This window comes from Lutjanus erythropterus, chromosome 7 (assembly GCF_056507025.1).
Source record: "Lutjanus erythropterus isolate fLutEry1 chromosome 7, fLutEry1.hap2, whole genome shotgun sequence".
NCBI classification, from domain to species: domain Eukaryota; kingdom Metazoa; phylum Chordata; class Actinopteri; order Lutjaniformes; family Lutjanidae; genus Lutjanus; species Lutjanus erythropterus.
The window spans coordinates 6502993-6523611 of NC_139323.1; the positions used below are offsets into that span (position 1 = coordinate 6502993).

Here is a 20619-nt window from a genome sequence, read left to right on the forward strand (position 1 = left end):
TTTTCCCCCTGGCCTGTATCCAATCTTGATTTTTCTCTCTAGTATAATGAGACTGAATGGCACCTGGCTTATGGTGCTCAGTTTTCAGTACTCTTTGTGCCAGATTCTGCTGCAGGAAGAAAGAAAGTTCCTACATGAAACTGCTCCAACAAAACACAGAAATGTATTTTTCTGATGCAGTGAGCATCACAAGCTGGGAGCCATTCAGGCTCATTATATTGGAGAGAAGGCAGACATGTCAACGGCAGATATCTTAAAACATTTTTTTTTTCTTTCTAATGAATTTGAAAATATAGCATAAACTACATCCTATGCACTCTAGTAGGCTCTGGTAAGGTTAAAGAGGAAAAATGGAGAGTGAAGGTGAATCCTCCTCTGTCAGTGAGCAGAAGATTGATTTGGTTGCACAGGCGGGTGGTGGTTTGTTTGTTTTTTCTATCCCTGTTTCTGCACATTTTTATTCCAAACACACATACAGTACACAGACAGAATGTCAGAGATAATATGTTATCTTCCAGGCCTCTTGCCAAAGTCTCAGCTAGTGTACCTTTGACTTAAATGTGATGTGTACAGACTGAGAAATATGATGGTGTTAGAAATGAAGATAAGCATAAATATCAACATGTGCATTTGGCCACTGCATACAATTTTAATCTCAGGTGTACACACACCAACACAGGGTTGGGAGGGTTACTGAGTATTACAGTATCAAAGTAATATAACTTGATTACTTTCCATTACTTTTGGATTACCTCAGTATAAAATATGGTGAAATCGTTTAGTCTAATATGGTGTTTTCAAGGCTGCAACTCTGGATTATTTTCGATTATTTTCAAAATTTATCGATTAGTTGTTTGGTCCATGAAATGTCAGAAAATGGTGAAGTCCAAGATGACGTCCTCAAATGTCTTGTTTTGTCCACAACTCAGAAAATATTGAGTTTATTGTCAGAGAGGAGTAAAGAAACCAGAAAATATTCACATTTAAGAAGAAGAAGAATTTAAGAAAAACTTTTTTTGATTTAAAAAAAACAAACAAACAAAAAGACTCAAAACGATTCATTGGTTAATTAATCCTGTCACAATCTTGTCAGTTGAAAAAATACGTCCAAACACGTGGAGCACACAGACTTGCATATTTCCTGTAATGATTATTTTCATTATCGATTAATTTGTCGTCCACTTTGTCCATTTATCACTTAATTATTTGGTCCATGAAATGTTAGAAAATGGTGAAAAATGTTGATCATTGTTTCCCAGTGTCCAAGATGACATCCTCAAATGTTCTGTTTTGTCCACAACTCAAAAATATTCAGTTTACTGTTAGACAGGAGTGAAGAAACCAGAAAATATTCACATTTAAGAAGCTGAAATCAGAGAATTGTGACTTTTTAAAACTAGAATTAAAATTAAAATGACTCTAAGTGAATGACTGATTATCAAAATAGATGCAGATTAACTTAATCAATTAATAATAGACTAATAATTGCAGCTGCAGTGTTTTATGTTTGTTGTTGGGTCTATTAGTTTGTCCAGCTTTTTTGTTTGTCCTCCTTTATTGTGCACAATTTATTGATTGATTGCATTCTTTCACTAGAGGCCATGATAATGACTTGGCAACTGTGTACACCGTGCATGATAGTATATTGTTCTTTATGTTAAAACTGTAATCTACTAATATCCCTATTTTAATAGATGTACCTTTAATCTATAACTGTAATGGATTACAGTTACCTTTTTTTTACATCCAGATTACATAGTCCTGTTACATGTAATCCATTACTTTCCATGCCTGGATATCATACAATCAGACAGTCTGTATGTTTGAGGCCATGCAAAGAGGGCAGGTCAGCAAATGATACTGCATCTTCTGAACACTGTATGAGCAGAAGCAAACATCAGAAAATCTCATCATCTAATGGAAGCAGTGAGATGCTTTTGTAGGGCAGGGAGGCCGAGGGGGGGGGGTGCCTCAGATAGTGGCAGAGGCTGGCGTGTGGGGGGAGGGCTCAAGGCCAAGCAGCCAAATGACGCTGGCTTGATCACTCTCTCAGCCATCACAAATGATAGGCTGAATGCTTCGCAGGCCATGGGAGGCCAGGCGATGCTTCCCTGGTTGAACATTCTGTCTGGTGTGTATTTTTCTCTGGAGTTGATGTGTGGGGTTTAAGCTCAGACCACACAGCCTGGTGAGAGAGCATCTATTAATCAGGAAAACACTGCCCTCTGCTGGCCAGGAGACACAATAACATGTTGGAAATATGAACCACAGCAAGTGGGTCATCATCAGTGTTGGGCTACTTACTCAGGATGTGTGATCAGTTCCTTTTTACTTATTACTCCTTTTTACTCCTCTTTTTTTATGTTGAATTAAAAAATACAATATTGCTGGTGCCTGATGTTCCCTAAAAGTGTCTGTATTTTCATTTAAAATGGTTTTTTTTTTCATTGTTTCTGTCAATAAAACTGAACAAGTGGTCTCAGCTTCCAATTCCCCAACATTTAAAAACAAATAATTAATTAATTACACTGGCTTAAAACTTTGTTTCCAGCCTTTTCCCATAGGCTATGGTTATTTTTTGTGATGGTTCTAAGTGGAAATGTATTATTATTAATATTAAAATAACATGTTTGTAATCTTATAAAATACATTTAGCTGTTTCTTGCTCTGAGTAATTCTAGATTAATCTAAAATTTGAATCAGATCACTGATGGTTATTATCCTACAGAAAAATACTGCTGTGAATATATGCCATCATTACAGTTTACTACATGTGATGGCTGCATATTGATAAATATAAAACCACATACAGAGGTCAAAATTATGCTTATGGTCATTCTAGTAGTTAAGGAATTCTGACACTTCTTACATTAAAAGTAATAATGTTATCTCACTTATTACCTCGTATCAAAGGTAATAAGTTACATTACTTGTTATAGCACTATATTACTTTTGCAACTTTGGGTGTTTTGCCTTTATTCAGGCAGTGACAGCTGATGATATTAGAAGAGGCGGTAGAGAGAGAGGAGATGACACGCAGCAAACGGGCTGCAGGCAGAAATCAAACCAGCAGCCGCTGTAGAGGACTGATAACCTCAGTACATTCCATCACCTCACATTCTCTGTGGAGGAGCCAAGCAAACTCAAAGTTATGACAGTACTTCCACCTGTGGAAAATCTGCCTCACTGCCTTCACTAATCTTCCATCCATCATTTAGCTTTTTGGTTAACAGTTGACGTGACCTGCTCTGACCTGCCTTATGTAACATGTCATACCTGAGTCAAAATGTAACTCAGTAAATCAGGGTTGTCTGAAATAGTGGCTGCAACAGAGTTATTGTTTTGGAAATTGTAATCCCTTATAATAACTAATTACTGGAAAAGTAATAATATTACAGTAATATATCACTGAAAAATATATTACTGCACAAAACTGGTCATCATCACCATGTTATATTGTATGTTTGAGATTTGACATGTGTGCTATGTTAGCATTGAACAGTTTAAGATTATTACACAGCAATAAAATCAACAGAGAAATTATTTATACCTAAAATACTTCACATCTGTGGGTTAATTATGCATACTGACAAAATGACTATGGGATTTTTGTGGCTTGCATTCTGAATGATGTTAAATTGAGTTTAATCAGGTTCAGTTCAAATGATTCCCATTTTTTTTCACATGTGATAACTGACATCCATATACACTGACATTAGACATGGGTCATACTTAAAATTGCCTGTTGTTTGTTTGGTTAACAGTTTATCAGCCGTATACACACATACATCCTTTCTTTAGACTATAAAGAAAGCAGTTCCTACATGAAACTGCTCACAACAAAGTGTGTGGATTATTATGAGTAACTGGGTCATGATTTTTGGAAAGAGACACTGCTGTGAACTGTTCCTTAAATTATCAGTTCAATTAATAATATATATATATTTTAAATATATATAATTTAATGTTCTTTTAATGTTTTTATAGCGTCTACTTTATATTTTCTGTTACTTATAGTTTCTATATAATTCAGATTTTGCTTGTATATTGATTATAATAATCAAAATCCGCAATTACATTGACTTGTGTATGTATGTTATGGGTATACTGTGTTGACATGGTGCAAGTATTTGTAATACATGACTAATATTTAATTTTTCTCGTGTTGTTCTTTCATATAACTACGTGTAAAAAAAATAAAATAAAATAGGCTACACCGAATTGTTCCGAGGGACACGATGAGGTCCCTAACACAGCGAGAACACCTGTACTATGGGACCGTACTCAAACATCCATACTGCACCGAGCATCACCTGCTGATCTGCAGAATAAGAAGACAAAGAAGAAGAAGTCACGTGACAAATTTTACCGGTTAAACTTCCTGTCCAGTTCTTAATTGACAGTTTTTGCCCTAATGCATAACTTAACTACTTTTGTAACACCTCGGGTCTGTATTTTACATGCGAGGTAACCATTCTCATTTCTTAAACACAGCCCAAGAGTCAAACTGATTCAGAAACAAACAGGTCACCTGAGGCAACTCGTCAGCTAATGCTAGATGCTAACGTTAGCTGCTATCGTATTTACTGCAGAGTGACAGCACTGACACGGATCTCTCTGTAGATTTCTGCTTTTCTTTCCTCAGCTTGGACCGGTGAGCTTCACGTCGTTAAAACTCCAGTAATATTATAAGCTAGGTTTTGAGTTTGTTAGCTCCTATCATGGCCAGTCTGCTCTCAGTACAATGCGTCGCCTCACTGAGAAAATCTGGAAACCTGATTCATTTAAGAACTGCAGCTCTTGGCATCGATAAACGAAACTACAGCAGCAAGAAGGGCTCTTCGGGAGAGTATCTGCACCAGAGTGTTGTTCCGTCGATGCACTACCAGAAGAGTTTACCCAGGTAAGGAGCTAAAGGTGGAATTAGTCAAACATCATTTAACTCTACTGTAAGTTATAGTTATAATTGGCTCTGGATTTGGTCTTACATCAATCTAAACTACCATGTAAGTGTCAAGTAGATATGATAAGGCGTTATGAGTTAAAGAAGGTGACCCATTTAGCTTTTAGATGAATGTAGGTGAAAGTGCACAATTGATTTTAGATCAGTGACCACTAGGGGGCCATGACACGACGTCTACTGGTATCTTCCACATATTGTTCCCACTACAGTACTTGGATAATCAATATGGTAGACAGGAAAAATTGAAAGTGACCTGCAAAATAAAGCCATTGTAGCCGCACTTTCACTGCAAAGCAGTTTTTATGTGCTTGTCCCTGCAGTGTTACTGTTTTCATTCAACACAACCATATGGCAAGCTGTATTAACAGTAAAAAAAATAAATAAAAAAGTTTGACTATCCAGAATTAATAATACACATCTCAGTAACATCATTTTGACTAGTTGTAACTACATTGTAACTAATCTGAATTTTCATTGAAGGTATCTGTTGTGCCATTCTGATGAGTCAAGATATCTAAAAAGCAACATGTAGATTACTTGACTCGAGGGAAATTAAAGATATCTTGAACTGGAATTATGACTAGTCAGAATTAGATTGTAGATTATTCAAATTGGAATTAGGACTAATCATAATTTAGTCGCAGATATCCACAATCTGCAGCTGAAATGAAGATATCAGCAATGAGAAACGCCAGACACATGAATGGCAAAAGTGAAATCTTCTTGAACATTGCATAGACTACATGTTTGAAAGGAGTTTATAGGGATGTTTAGGGATATTTGAGGTTGGATTGTATGAGGTACTTTTCCATAGTTCATGTATTACCAACAATACATACTGGTCAGCGCACGCAGTTTGAAGAAGCAGAGAAGCTGCACTTTACAAAGTCAGTATCAGCGAATGCTATATTTAGAATTTTCACCGCTTTACTTTGCTGTCAGATAGGCTTTTCTGGTGGGAACCTGCCATTATGTAAGCTAAATATTGCTCTCTCCAAATCAGCCAGACTCCACTGGCAAAATCAGTAATTTTACCTTGCAAAAAACAGAACTTGCTTGTCTACCACTGCCTCGATCAGCTAGTTTTTTCTGTTATTGTGGGACTTTAAAAGGATAGTTCAGATTCACTGAAGTCGCATAATAACACAAATAAGATAAAGGATCAATGCAGTGGTAGACTAGCAACTCTTGTGTTCTGCAAAGTAAAATTACTGACTTCGCTCATGTAGTTTGGTTGATTCTTAAGAGAGCGATATTTGACTTTAAAACGGCTGTGTCAGAATGTGTTGTGGGTGCTGTAGGTAACACACTGACTATGGATCAGTACAAGTACTATATTGTTGAGAAGAAAGTTTATCTCTTCGGTACTCTTTTTAAAAATTGTTTAGGCTACCTGTGCCAAAACTGGAGGATACCATCAGGAGGTATTTAGCTGCCCAGAGACCTCTGTTGGATGATGAACAGTTCAGGTAAGTTTTCACAAGGAAATAAACCTTTTAATTTCTTTATTTGGTGCTTACTGATTGATAATATTTAAATCTTTGTATCATCAGAACAACAGAGAAGCTTGCACAGGATTTCCAGAATGGCATGGGGAAACAGCTGCATGAGGAACTGGTAGCTCAGGACAAAAATAACAAGCACACAAGCTACATCTCAGGTGAATGTGCCACTCTGACAACGCTGAAATTGAGCATCTCAAATGATGAACATCATAACAACTTCTTTTCTTTCAGGGCCGTGGTTTGATATGTATCTGGCTGCACGGGACCCTGTGGTGCTCAACTTCAACCCCTTCATGTCCTTCAATCCTGACCCGAAGACAGAGTACAATGACCAGCTGGTGCGGGCGACCAACATGGTGTGTTCGGCAGTGCGCTTCATGAAGACGCTGCGAGCTGAACTGCTGGAGCCCGAGGTTTTCCACCTCAACCCGGCAAAGAGCGACACGGACGGCTTCAAAAAGTTCATCCGCTGGGTTCCGTCCTCGCTGTCTTGGTACGGAGCCTACATGGTTAATGCCTACCCCCTGGACATGTCTCAGTACTTTCGCCTCTTCAACTCGACTCGGATTCCCAAGCGTGGGCGAGATGAGCTCTTCACGGACGAGAAGGGGCGTCATCTCCTGGTTATGAGGAAGGGAAATATGTATGTCTTTGACATTGTGGACAGGGATGGGAATCTTGTGAAGCCCGCAGAGATCCAGTCCCACCTGAAGTACGTTTTGTCCGACCCAACGCCAGCGCCTGCTTTTCCTCTTGGGGTCCTAACCAGTGAGAACAGGGACACCTGGGCCGGCCTGAGGGACAAGCTGGTGGCTGCCGGAAATGCAGAAGATTTGCAGACTATCGACAGTGCTCTTTTCTGTGTCTGTCTGGACGATGAAAGCATGAAGGACCACATTCACATCTCCCACAACATGCTGCACGGCGATGGCTGCAACCGCTGGTACGACAAGTCCTTCAGCATCATTCTGACCAAGGATGGACAGGCAGCCATCAATTTTGAGCACTCCTGGGGCGACGGCGTTGCTGTGCTCCGCTTCCAGAATGAGATCTTCAAAGACACGACGGAGCAGCCGCTGGTACACCCAGGCTCTGCCGCCGCCGCTGTGGATTCAGCCTCCGCTGTGCGCAGGCTGCAGTTCAAACTGGACGGCGAGCTGGAGAACGGCATCAAAAAGGCCAAGGAGAACTTTGACTCAGCCATATCCAAACTCACCATCGATGCCATGGAGTTCAAGAAAGGCGGGAAGGAGCAGTTAAAGAAGAGCAAGCTGAGTCCAGATGCTATAGCCCAGCTGGCTTTCCAGATGGGCTTCCTGAGGCAGTATGGGCAGACCGTAGCCACGTACGAGTCCTGTAGCACTGCGGCGTTCAAGCACGGCCGCACAGAGACCATCCGGCCAGCCACCATACACACTAAACAGTGTGCTCACGCGTTTGTTCACCAGCCAGGCCAACACAGCGTGGAGCAGCTGAAGGCCATGCTCAATGAATGCTCCAAGTATCACGGGCAGCTCACCAAGGAAGCAGCTATGGGTGTGTATAACACATTTCTACATGGATTTAAATCATAAAAATTAGTGATGCCATGAAAGTACAGTTCTTCTGATACTGATAGTAGTTTTGGAAATGCCTCAGTCAAAGCCTAAAATGCTGGATGGGGTATTGACAAGTATTAATGGGCTGTAAAATTGTGAAAAATGTTGATCAGTGTTTCCTAAAGCCTAAGATGAAGCCCTAAAATATCTTGTTTTATCCACAGATATTCAGTTTACTGTCACAGTGGAGTAAAGAGACCAGAAAATATTCTCATTTAAAAAGCTGTAATAAGAGAATTTTTAACTGATTAATCAATTATCATAATAGTTGGTGATTAATTTAATAATCAATTAATTGTTGCTCTAATTTTGTTTATTTTCAGCTGATCATTACTGATAAAATAACTGATAATTTCACAGAAGAAGTTCATATAACCTGTATTTTATACATGTGAGAATGAGATAGGCTAAGACATGGATGCCGCAGGACCTTAAAAAGTCCAAACCCAATAATTGCAATTTTAGGCTAAAAATGTCTTAAATATGACAGGTCTTTAAAATTGAATAATGAATTTAACTTTATCTTTATAAAGCTGCATTACCATCAAACTCGCTTTTGGGAAAAATTGCATTGATCATGCTGCAATGCAAAACTCGCAAAAATTGGCCAATAATTTATCGTCCCCAGTATTTATCTTGCATCCCTAATTATATTACATCAATATGGGATCAGTAGTGTACAGCTGACCAAAACATAAAAGGAGAAATCTGTATTAAATTTGCTGCAATAAATCATAAAATGACCATAACATGTCGTCAGAAATCAAAGAAACATAACTTCAGTTGAAATACTTTGAGTGCTACAGCCGTGGTGGCCAACTTTGAAATTTCTCTTCCAGGCTGAAATACCGTTGTCCATTTCACATTATATATAGCTCAAATTAATGCTGAATGTTTGCCAAATGAGTGAATAAGTGTCTGTTTATGAGTTGTAAAAAAATGATCAGTAATCTTTTAGAAGGAGCAGGTGTTTATAACTGTTAGATTGATTTTATGTTCATGGACTCTGGCAGGCAGTGAGACAGACAGTCGCTGAACTAAAAGTCCAGAGTGTGTACTTTTCAGAGCGGTGAGCTTTTGTTTTCAGGATAATGAGCTTAAATGTACATTGACAGACAACTGACAGAGTTATAAACAGCTGATCAAGTGGGCGATCTTTATTGTTGAACCCTGTTCTGGGCTAAATATCTGAGACATAAAACTTTTTCAAAATTCTCTTATTATGTCACTATTTATTAACTTACAACTTACAGGCATTGCATATTCAAATGTGCAAATATTCACTGATACCTGCAACTTGTAACATTTAAAATAGACATGGAACAAATAAAAGCTTGTATCGTATAATGATAGTCATGTCACACACTACACCTGTTGCTCATTACAGAACAAACTAAGTATTTATTGTAAAGGGAATGGCAGACCATAAACTCCTGTATGATTGTATACTAGTATCTTGTGTACACAGGATACTGCTTGTTTGTACAACTTGTCTTTTGTGCACAAATTAATGAAATAACTTCATGAATGTAACTATGTAAGTTCATAAAATACTAAGATAATGATTGTTTTGTGTGCACTGAGGCTGCAACTAATGATTATTTTTCATTTATTGATTATTTTATCAATTAATCGTTTAGTTGTTTGGTCCATAAAATGTCAGAAAATGGTGAATAATGTTGGTGACTGGCACTATACCAGCTGAGGTGACGTCCTCACGTCTTATTGTGTCCATGACCCAAAGATATTCAGTTTACTGTTAGAGAGGAGTAAAGAATCCAGTAAACATTCACATTTGAGAAAAAGAAATTAATTAATTTAACAGGTGACAACTAATCAATTAGGCTCTAGGGCACAAAGTTAAAACAACTCCTTTTTCAGGACTTCAAGGGTTAAATGAGTGAAAGACAGAGTAATTTTAGACACAAAACACACTATGATCTGCTGCACTAACCACTTCTTTTCTGTGTCACCAGGCCAGGGTTTTGACCGTCACCTGTTTGCCATGCGGTACCTGGCCAATTCAAAGGGCCAGGCTCTACACAGCCTGTACAGCGACCCCGCCTACGCCTCCATCAACCACAACATCCTCTCCACCAGCACCCTCACCAGTCCGGCCGTGAGCCTCGGCGGTTTCGCCCCGGTGGTGCCCGATGGGTTTGGCGTCGGCTACGGTGTCCATGACGACTGGATCGGCTGCAACGTGTCCAGCTACCCGTCTCGCAACGTCCACGAATTCCTGCAGTGTGTCCACAAATCTTTAGAGGACATTTTTATGGTACTGGAAGGAAAGCCACTCAGCTAAAAAAAAAAAATAAGTTTGTCATCACCAAAGAGGAAAAAAAAAGATTTTTTACAGAACAGTGAAGGTGAGTGTGGTCATAATTCTCATCTCCTAAACATGCTGAATGAAGGTTGGGTTTATCTGTTGCCTGCAAATCTGTTTTCACAGGAAAACAGATGTTGTCTGTTTAAGTTCTCTGGGAAAACATGCATAAAGTGAGATAAAATAATTTATATAACTCTAAAGAAACATGGAGAATCACAGTGCTTAACTGTAATTATTTTCAGGAATTAAGCAGTCAGTAATATGTGTTGGGACTTTAAATGTATTGTTTGCAGCAGTTTAGATATTACTGTATGTATAAAACAAGTGATCTTGTCGATTTGACTGTGGATGCAAGTCATAACATTTACTGTATTATGAAAACTACACTGAACATCAGATACTGGGAAAAAATGGTTAGCTTTCCACTGAATTGGATTCAGTCCACTGTCTTTCCAAGATTCTAGCATGTCCATTCTGACAGCAGTGTACTGTAGCCTAATGTTCAGTGTCTTTAGTTTTAGGGTAACATAATGCAGTAACAGCCGAGGTACAGAGCGCTGGTCATTATTTAATCAGTAAGGCTTTTTAGATATAGAACTTCTCTGCAATGCAGATTAGAGTATGAAGCCAGATCATGTGCCTTATCAAAATGTGCATTTAAGAGCATTTGCTGATTGTCACTGTCACTTCATCAATGATCATCACCGTTTGTCATGTACAGCCTTACTGATTTGGTTGAATGTACAGTATTTTGAAATAAAACTTAATTTAATTACTTTTGCTCCATGTTTTCTTAGATGTTTGTGCAGCAAGAACATCTTCCCATATGTTACTAACTAAAAACGGTATTTCTATACACTAGAACAGTGGTTCCCAAATGTTTTCGGGCATGGCCTCTTCAGAATTCAGAAAAGGTTCACGCCCACAGCACCCCTTTAGTGACCTTACACCGCCCAGTTTGGGAACCACTGTACTACAATATCACAAAGAACAGACTTTACAGTTGGTACTGAAAGTTGTCCCTCAGTCTTGATACCAGTGAAGGATAGTAATGAGTTTTGCACAGATGTTTTTTTCACCCTTTATTTAAAATAAAAAATGGTTCCACCAAAAGCGAATGTACAAATGCGGTAGTACAACAACAGAAACAGTAGCTAAAGCAATTAAAACGAGAGACATCCACATTTAGATAGGCTTGATCTTGAAGTGTAGGCCGATGAGACTGAAGACGAGACATTTCAGATCTTGGACCAGGTAGTAAAACACGCGAAGACCTTCAGGGTCCCTGAAACACGGTAGAATTTTTTAAGTTATGAACCTTTGTCAGTGACAAATATACAGTGTCTTTCCAACTTCAGGACAAAGCACTTACTTTGACTGGTTGACGTCAATCAAGGAGCCAATTTTGGATGTTGTGAATGAGATGTGCTCATCTCCAATGACGATCTCCAGTTCCTGAGAAAATCATAACAAAAACAAGCATGTTATTCTTTGGGCTTCACAAATGTTTTTAATCAATGCGTTCAATATCAAGAAGATAAGAAAGAAGAATGTGGCAATGCGCTGTATATTAGAAAGACAAAATCGTAAGTGTGAACATTTCCTCATACAAAGTAATGATGCAAGGAAAAGTCACATCATAGTGTGAAACATGAAATGAAATGTCACAAATATCAACCATAGTCCACAGTGGCACTTGGACTGAATTACACCAAAAAGGTATGTTAATGTTTTGTGTCAGCAAAAATATTTTATATCCAGCCTTTTTGGACAATGCACATTCCAGAAGCTTCAAATCTTTTCCAGCACAAATAGGACAAAATCCCCAAAGATTCATTAGGCTTCATCCGCTTATTACTAATTAACATACAAAATAAACTGGGTGCTGTGCTGTCTATGAATGGAGACACAAACCTGTCTTCCAACTCTGTCAGGAGGCGGCCACAGCGCATCATCTTCCTTGGTGATCTCGCTGTCATCAATGATCCTCTTCAGCTCCTCCATCACACTTTTGTGTACGTATGCCTGGGTTGGTACACAAGAAGATAGATGAACCAGGTTAAATTTTGTACAAATATAGAAAGGGCTGGGAGGGCTACTCTAAAAATGAATTCCCATAAAGCTACTAATTACCTGTTTAAAAAATGTAATCAGTAACCTAATCAAAGGATCACAATTTTAAAATAATGTAACTTGATGACAGTTACTTTTGGATTACCTAAATATAGAATACAGTGAGATTGTTTAGTTTTTTAGGGCTGTATCTAATGATTATTTTCATCATTGATCAAACAGTTGATTATTTTCTCAATTACTTGTTTTGTCCATAAAATATCAGAAAATTGTGAAAGATGTTGCTCAAAGCTCAAGATGACATCCTCAAATATCTTGTTTTGTCCACAGCCCAAAGATATTCAGTTGACTGTTAAGAGAGGATTAAAGAAACCAGTCAGAAGCTGAACAGAGAGTTTGGACTTTTTTCTTAAAAATGACTGAAAACAATGAATCGATCATCACAATAGATGCAGATTAACTTAAGTTCATTAATGATAGTTAAATCTTTGCAGTATTTTGTTTGATGTTAGGTTTATCAGTTTGTTCAGCTGTTCTTTCCATTGTTTTGCGCAATCAATTGATCAACTGACCGAAAGACAAAAACATGAAATTTCCATTTCCACAACATTTTTTTCACTTAAGGCCATGATAATGAATTGGCAGCTATGTGTGCACTGTGCATGGTAATATATCTTTATTTAAAATGTACAATCCCACTAATAATCCTCATTTTACCAAGTGTATCTGTAATCTTATAACATCTTTTTTTTATCTAACTGTAATAGAATACAGTTACTTTTTGGTGTCCAGATTATGTAATCCGTTACTCTCCAAGCCTGGATATATTTAGAATACAGGTAACACAATATATGTGTCAAAGAAATTAATTTTCTTAATATGAAAGTGAATGAATCACTATTTTGTTGACCATTACGATCAAGCCTCTCAATACTGACCACAACACACACCCCTAGTTAACAAAAAACACTGCATGCACGCTACAACAATGTGGTAACAGTCAGCAAAAAAAAACTGATCACATTATTAATGTTTTCTAATTTAATCAGACAGTAATAAGCGCCATTCCATAGTGACAAAATAAAACTGAAACTTGTACCAAAGAACCCCAAACAGCATGGATGGTTCGGTTTAAGAGAGCAGCTAATCCAACAATAACGTGCTTTAATCACAAATTACCTCTTTCCTGATCATGACGTCATTCTTGTAGTTGCTGTTGTTTGCGTACCTCAGTTTACCTGCAAGAAAAGTTCACATTTAAAGCAGAATTTTCAAATAATGGATGACAATTAATTAAATGAATGAGTTTGTTACCATTCCTACAGGCCACATGGCGCTTAAATGTTCATAGAAAATTAATTAAAATACTGGTGTATTTATAATGACTTTATTTTGCAGTATTAACTCACTCATAACCGTAACAGTTACCATTTATATTACAGTGGTAATTAAAGAGAGAATTTGGCGCTTGCAGGTCGTTTGGAGCCTGCTGCGGCCTAGCTAACGTTGCTGCCGGGTAGCTAGCGCCGTTAGCTCAGACGCAGGAAAGCTAACACGTCTGTATTACCGCCAAACTTTACTTACCGTCTGGTCTGAACTCGAACTCCAAGAACTCATGTCCAAACTTTCCTTTGTGTCCAACATAATATCTCAAATAGAAGTCACTCGTTGACATCTTTACTCTCCAGAAAGTACTCTTTCTGGTGTAGTCTGCGTAACAAAACTCAGCTAGCAAGAGCAGCCTAGAGTCTCGCCATCCGTACACGCATGCGTACAGTGTCGAATGGGTTGACTACTTTAAAGCCCTGAGGTTTGTCTTTCAGGTAAGTTCATACTATATACATCACATTAACAAAGTAAGATTTCTTAAGTTACTACCAAGGTTATTATAGTTGACTAAAACTAAGCTAAAAACTAACACTACGTGTGAAAACGTATGTTAGTGACCCAAATTGTAAAAATAAATAAAATATATAGGAAATGTCTTTAGTTTTAGTCTTTGTCAACTAAATATTATAACAACATACTTAAATTAATATTAAATAAACATTTTAAACAACGTTAATGATAGAAATGAGCATACCAATCAGTGAAACTAACTGAATTAAAATTATAAATAAATAAAAATAAAACTAATGAAAAATACAAATGTAGATTAACTTTGGTTTATACCATTTATAACTGTGCTGTGTTTAAGACTTTCTGTAATTCTGTTTCAATGATTCAAAAAAAGTGCCTATATTCTTTTACTTATTTTAGTCTTTTCAGTTTAAAATATATTTCCTAACACTTTTTTGGTTTTGGTATGATTTTTCCAATTTGTTGCTGTTATTGTTGGTCTTGAAATGTTATTGTTTCTTTAATTAAGTAGTTAATTTTTAATGCTATGGTTTAGGATTGGCCTTTTCTTTATATGTAATCTGAGAAAGAGTTCTGCCTGAAAGACCTCTTTTTAAAAACGACTGAATACAAACAAAGTCTGGTTTACAAAAACTCCATTTGGTCATATAGTAGTCATATATAGACTGAGCGATTACAGAATTTTTGACATTTAACAAAGCAACACAAAAACAAATATAAATAAAATAAAATCAACATAAAACAGAGGATAAAAATGGTTTTAATCAGATATCAAAATATGTAATTTTTGATAAACATCCAAGGTCTGTTTGGTTTTTATACATTTCAGTGTTTTGTTTTGTTTTTTAATGAATCATCTCATTCATGAAGACTAAGACCAGTGGTTTGGTACCTACTTCCACATCTGTGATAAATTGTTTGTCCAGTATAATCAGATAATTGCATTATAACTCCAGATTTAATACATAATCACAAAAATCTAAACTGGGCGAATGAATGTCCTTTTTTAACATCCAGTTTTGAAACGAAAGATCTGGTATAATTCAACAAACATGCGCTTCAGATCGGACCCCTATGCCTGACAGACCATACCCAGGGCAAATATTTCCATGGTATTTCGGGTCGTCGCATTTTATCGACGTCATCACTCGTCGCACGGAGGAACGGTCCTGATTGTAGACCGCACGTGTGGTTGTTTTAAACGTTGATCCATGGCAGGCTCGTTTTCTCAGGAGCTCGAGGATCTGTTGAATCCTCAGCCTAAATTTGCTGATCCGGAGGATGATGAGGATGAAGCCACCAAAGCCAAAGTGATAGAAGGGTTTGACGAGGACGACGATGAAGACGGGCTCGGCCCCAGTTCCCTCAGGAAGAACAACACATCCCTGCTGTCAGACACGGACAGACGGTACGTGGGGAAGAGAGTCTCCCGGAAACAGCTGATGAGGGATATCGAGGGATCTGCAGAGGAGGAGGATGATGATGATGATGATGATCTAGAAGAAGATGAGGAAAAGGATTCTATGGGGGATGAAGAGGCAGAAGATGATGAAGAACATGATTTATTAGATGGTGATGGTGATGATGATGATGATGATGATGAGGAGGAGGAGGAGGAGGAGGAGGAGGAGGGCAGTGATGCAGATGCCCAGACAAAGGGTGCTGACATGACCTTCCCTCAGGGAGTGGACTTCCACAAACTGACTGAGGGCATGGACGACCTGGGAGTGAGTGAAGAGGATGATGACAGTGGTGATGATGATGATGATGATGATGAGATGGAAGACGACGATGACGATGAAGAAGAAGAAGACATGGAGGATGAAGGAACTGTCCGCACATTTTCTCAAGAGAAAGTGGACGAGGAGGTCGAGAAAGGGAAATCCGTGAAGAACCAGCTAGCCCTGTGGGACCAACTGCTCGAGGGTCGGATCAAACTCCAGAAAGCTCTGGTGACGGCCAACCAGCTCCCGCAGCCGCAGACCCTCCCAGAGTTCAAGAGGAGGGGCGGCGCCGAACTCGCCGGAGAGCTGAAGAACACCCACAAGGCTCTGAAAGCCCTCCAGAGATCCCTGCTGGAGCTGCACGACCAGCTGCTGTACCAGAATGCAGACACGAGGAGCGTCGCTCTGGGGAGGACGGGCTCGCAGGATGAGGATGAGGAGATAAATAGCGATGAGGATGAAGAGGGGCTGGCACAGGAGGGTGGAGCGCCAAAAAGAAAGCTGGAGATGGCGGAGTATCCAGACTTCATGGCCAAACGTTTCGCTGCTTTCCAGCCTTACCGTGACGCCACGCTGCAGAAGTGGCACGACAAAACCAGACTGACTATGGGCAAAAGCAGCAAGGGTTTCGGAGCATTTGACAGAAACATTTTGACCCAGGTGGAACAGGTGCTGATGGACAATGAGAGGCTGGTGCGTCGGACCCAGACCCGACGCTCCGAGTACAGAGTCCTGGGGAAGAAAGAGGCACCCACACTCGCCTCTGAGACAGTCTTCCCTGAGGGAGAGGAGGCAGAACAGCAGCTGAAGGCAAACTCACATCTGAAGGATCTGGACGAGGATGTATTCGACGATGACGATTTCTACCACCAGCTGCTGAGAGAGCTGATCGAGCGCAGGACGAGCGCGGCGGACCCCAACGACCAGGTGGCCATGGGCAGGCAGTGGCTGGCCATCCAGAAGCTGCGCAGCAAGATCAAGAAGAAGGTGGACACCAAAGCCAGCAAGGGCCGCAAAGTCCGATTCCACATCCACAGCAAGCTGGTCAACTTCATGGCACCTGTCGACCACAGCTCGATGAGCGACGAGGCACGCAGCGAACTGTATCGCGGCCTCTTCGGTCAGAACGCAGCGGTCAGGGAGTGACTGGACTGATGCAAAACAGAGTAGTGCCTTTTTTGATACACAGGAATGATGCTGAGCAAAGACTGAGCCTGCTCTGTGTCAGAGAGGGCTGGAGGTCATGGTGCTCTCACTTAACAGGATATGGGGCCTCATTTTTAAAAAAATGTTCTTTGTTTTGTACTTGAACTTAGTCTTAAGATCAGTTCTGACGGTGTACGATTCATAAAAGATATCAAGTGTAAAACACCTTGTTTAAGCAGGTTCTGAGAAGAAAATTTGTAACTGATTACTACTGTAACTGATTTATAAATCTCAATTTAACTCACTCTACCTTACAGTCAGTGATTAAAAAAAGTTCTTCCACCCTAAAATCTTTTGTTGACATAATTTACTTTCTTAGATAAACACAAATCTTTGAATTTTGGAAATTTCAAAAATTGTTCAAGCACCAAAATACTGACAAATAGGGTGAAGTTTTTTTTGAAAGACTGAATTGTTTGGGAATCTAAAATTCTAAGACTGAAGTTTATCTAAAGAAGAAAAGTAAATTATAAAATCAAAAGATTATAAGTCGGCAAAACTTGTTGATGCTGACCTATTTTTAAAATACAAAATGTTTTCTTTCCAAAACTCAAAGATTCATGTTTATCTGAGAACAAAAGCAAATTATGTCAACTAAAGATTATAGGCTGGAAGAACTTTAGTTTGAGTTTAATTTAAAACTCAAAAATTTTGTGAAGACAGTTGCAAATGTTGAAATTACAAATTTTCTCTACTGTCATCTTTTTTTGTTTTGTTTTTTTTACAAAAGAGAAAAGTAAATTCTTTGGAAGATGAGATCACAGTTGTGGGCTGACAAACGAAGGCAAAAACAAAGCTTGGGACTGGGTCGCTATTAATTCCTCACACATTTAACTGATCATTCCTGGCACATTTTTTCATAAAGCTGATTCAAATTTCACCACAGGCTGCAGTACCCCAACAAAATCAGCAGGAAAATCACTGAAGTCCAGTCTAGACTTTGCTCAGACATCAGATCATTTCCACGTCAAAGTTTTTATAAATAACTACTAATACTTTGTCCATTATATAAATGATGCCCCTGGAATCATAATCAGGGCACAAACAGTTCTTTATAAATACCTGAGTCAGTGGTGTTTTCATTGTGTGTTGTTGCTTAATGGCCAGTTTGTGATTAAAATGTTTCCACCAGAACAATGTGCACAGTGAGTGTTCTTTGGATTTGAAGGAACACAATGAATGTATCTCATCACAAAGTCTGTCATGATTCAACTACAGTGTGGACCTGAAATTGTCTGACCATTTTTTTTTAAATAGCAAGCCTGTATCACTTGATTTAGAAATTTAAAAGCATCTGAATTTCTAGCATTGACGTTTTGTTTTTTGCATTTAAATTATGTATCAGATTTTTTTGCCACTGAATTCAACTTTTCAAATGTTCATTAACTCGCTTTCACATTTATTTTTCAGTGTTCACAAATTCAGAATCAAAAATCCAAGTGAAAAAATTCAAATATCTATTCAAGTGGTTCAAATAATGGTGGCCAAATTCAGACCAAATTTGTGCTAAAAATCATCATCCTCAAATATATAAAAATATACAAATATATTCTTTCTCAACTTGAATATATCTTACTTTAAAGTAATTAAAAACTTACATTTTTTATTTGGAATTAGCAAACTGAAAAAATAATGTGAAAAAGAGTAACTGAAAATTTAAAGAGATTAGTTCAGGCATATACATAATTTAATTGCAAAGTTTCAGTGCTAGAAATTAAGTGGCTTTTAAATTTCAAAATCTGGTGAGACAGATTTACCTCCATACTGAACTGTCTCTGCATACACCGTGTCCCAGTTCTATACAGAGGTAACTGTATACAGTATACTGATCTTTATATACGTAACATGAGTGCTTCCACCAAAACAACATCCATATGAGTGTTATTTGAATTTGAAGGACATAACTTGTTTTGCATTGTTGCGCTCTAATTGGAAGTCTACTTAGTAACGGGTGTGAAATTTTGAAACATGAAACTTGTGTTTTCCTTTAATTTGTCGCCCTTCTTCAGAATTTTGTCATGAAACATAATTTTGGTTGAACATGTGATTGAAACATTTTGACCTTGTATACGTGTAGAAAGATGTCATTCACCTCAGCTGTAAGGTGCTGGAAAACATTGAAAAGTGCTTGAATTTGACTTTGGAAAAGGTGTAGGAACCCTGAAAATAATACAGTAATACTTAAATTTATGTTGTTTTTTTGGTGGACCTTTTTTTTAAGTAGCTACAATCAAACAACAACAAACATCCCAATCCCAACAAACCAATGTCACTACTCCTCAGTATGTGTAACTGAAAAGCAAGCATAATACTCAACTTTTTCCTGGTATTGAACCAAATATCATTTTTCTAATTCCTAATAATGTGCACATGTACAAATAAAACAAAGCTGAACCAGAAATCATCATCATATACCATTTTTAAATCAAATGCAAGAATCTGAAAGTGACAGATGTGTCAACTCAAGCAAACAAAGAGTACCTGAGAACTTTATCGTAAGAAAAACGTATACAGAAGAAGAAAACTCCATTAAACAACATTTACAGAACACATTTACATTGGGTATCTTGTACTTCATGACATTTTACAGCTTCAATGCATTTATTAACACCTTGTACTTCTTTGAAATTAAACTTGCATACATGTGCATCCAAGGATTCAAGTTTATGGGAATGAAAGAAAATACTTTGTGGTCATTCCATTAACAACATAATTAATCCCTCATTATGTTACCAACATCTTATTAAATGAGTCACGGTAATGTCAGTTTCACATGAAAATCAAATCTTTACACAATTAGTCCACAAAGACGGTACAGAACGTTATCTTTGGTGATGATGTCTTACATCAGAGAATTTGAGGTGGGGATCGGTTGTTTCATTTGACGAATTCAGTTTGTTAGATTTACACGAGATGAAGTGGGTGCAGCTCGGGGCAACATGACAAACATCAGACACCTCGATCCATTAGAACGTTATTTCAAAATCTATCTGAACAAGTCAAAATATGCTTTATTGAGCTTGAAAAAGACGTGGAGTTGCATTGATAAAGGTTATTAGTTGCCTTTACCTGTAGTGAGAGGCCCTGCCATTGAACAGTATGTTGCTACACTGCATTTATTGTAATGGTTAAAGGCTGTCAAGTGTTCGGAAATCTTTTTTTTTTTTTTTTTTTTTTTTAGACACCATAACTGCTTCTTTAGTTAGTTTCAGTGCTGTGGTGAAGGCAAGCAGCAGTTTGAAATGAAATTACGAGTGAGCCCCTTTGTGTTTCTCCCCCGTCAATCTCACAAAAGCGAAAGAGAAAAAGAGAACTGAAGACGACTGCTTTAAACCAGCTCCACTAAGCAATGCTTTCTTAT

General features: G+C 38.2%; 3 protein-coding genes across 3 annotated transcripts; 2 read left to right on the forward strand and 1 right to left on the reverse strand.

Annotated features, from left to right (window-relative positions):
• Positions 1-4339: 4339 nt before the first annotated feature.
• Positions 4340-10374, forward strand: cpt2 (carnitine palmitoyltransferase 2). The gene is made up of 5 exons (XM_084722468.1): positions 4340-4903; positions 6352-6432; positions 6517-6623; positions 6700-8004; positions 10043-10374. The coding sequence occupies exons 1-5, from the start codon at positions 4722-4724 to the stop codon at positions 10369-10371; spliced, it is 2004 nt and encodes a 667-aa protein (XP_084578594.1). The 5' UTR covers positions 4340-4721; the 3' UTR covers positions 10372-10374.
• Positions 10375-11462: 1088 nt separating this feature from the next.
• Positions 11463-14243, reverse strand: magoh (mago homolog, exon junction complex subunit). Its single transcript, XM_084722117.1, has 5 exons — positions 14053-14243; positions 13648-13706; positions 12310-12420; positions 11768-11850; positions 11463-11680 (listed from the first exon to the last, which is right to left on the reverse strand). The coding sequence occupies exons 1-5, from the start codon at positions 14141-14143 to the stop codon at positions 11581-11583; spliced, it is 444 nt and encodes a 147-aa protein (XP_084578243.1). The 5' UTR covers positions 14144-14243; the 3' UTR covers positions 11463-11580.
• Positions 14244-15118: 875 nt separating this feature from the next.
• Positions 15119-17571, forward strand: aatf (apoptosis antagonizing transcription factor). Its single transcript, XM_084722469.1, has one exon. It carries the CDS (start codon positions 15540-15542, stop codon positions 17196-17198), a length of 1659 nt encoding a protein of 552 aa, XP_084578595.1. The 5' UTR covers positions 15119-15539; the 3' UTR covers positions 17199-17571.
• Positions 17572-20619: the final 3048 nt, after the last annotated feature.

Coding starts and splice junctions, on each gene's coding strand:
- magoh (XM_084722117.1), bottom strand. CDS start 14,143: ATGTCAACGAGTGACTTCTATTTGAGATATTATGTTGGACACAAAGGA. Junction 12,421..13,647: donor ACGTCATGATCAGGAAAGAG/GTAATTTGTGAT, acceptor GTACCAACCCAG/GCATACGTACACAAAAGTGT. Junction 11,851..12,309: donor CTGACAGAGTTGGAAGACAG/GTTTGTGTCTCC, acceptor TGATTTTCTCAG/GAACTGGAGATCGTCATTGG.
- cpt2 (XM_084722468.1), top strand. CDS start 4,722: ATGGCCAGTCTGCTCTCAGTACAATGCGTCGCCTCACTGAGAAAATCT. Junction 4,904..6,351: donor TACCAGAAGAGTTTACCCAG/GTAAGGAGCTAA, acceptor AAAATTGTTTAG/GCTACCTGTGCCAAAACTGG. Junction 8,005..10,042: donor CACCAAGGAAGCAGCTATGG/GTGTGTATAACA, acceptor CTGTGTCACCAG/GCCAGGGTTTTGACCGTCAC.
- aatf (XM_084722469.1), top strand. CDS start 15,540: ATGGCAGGCTCGTTTTCTCAGGAGCTCGAGGATCTGTTGAATCCTCAG.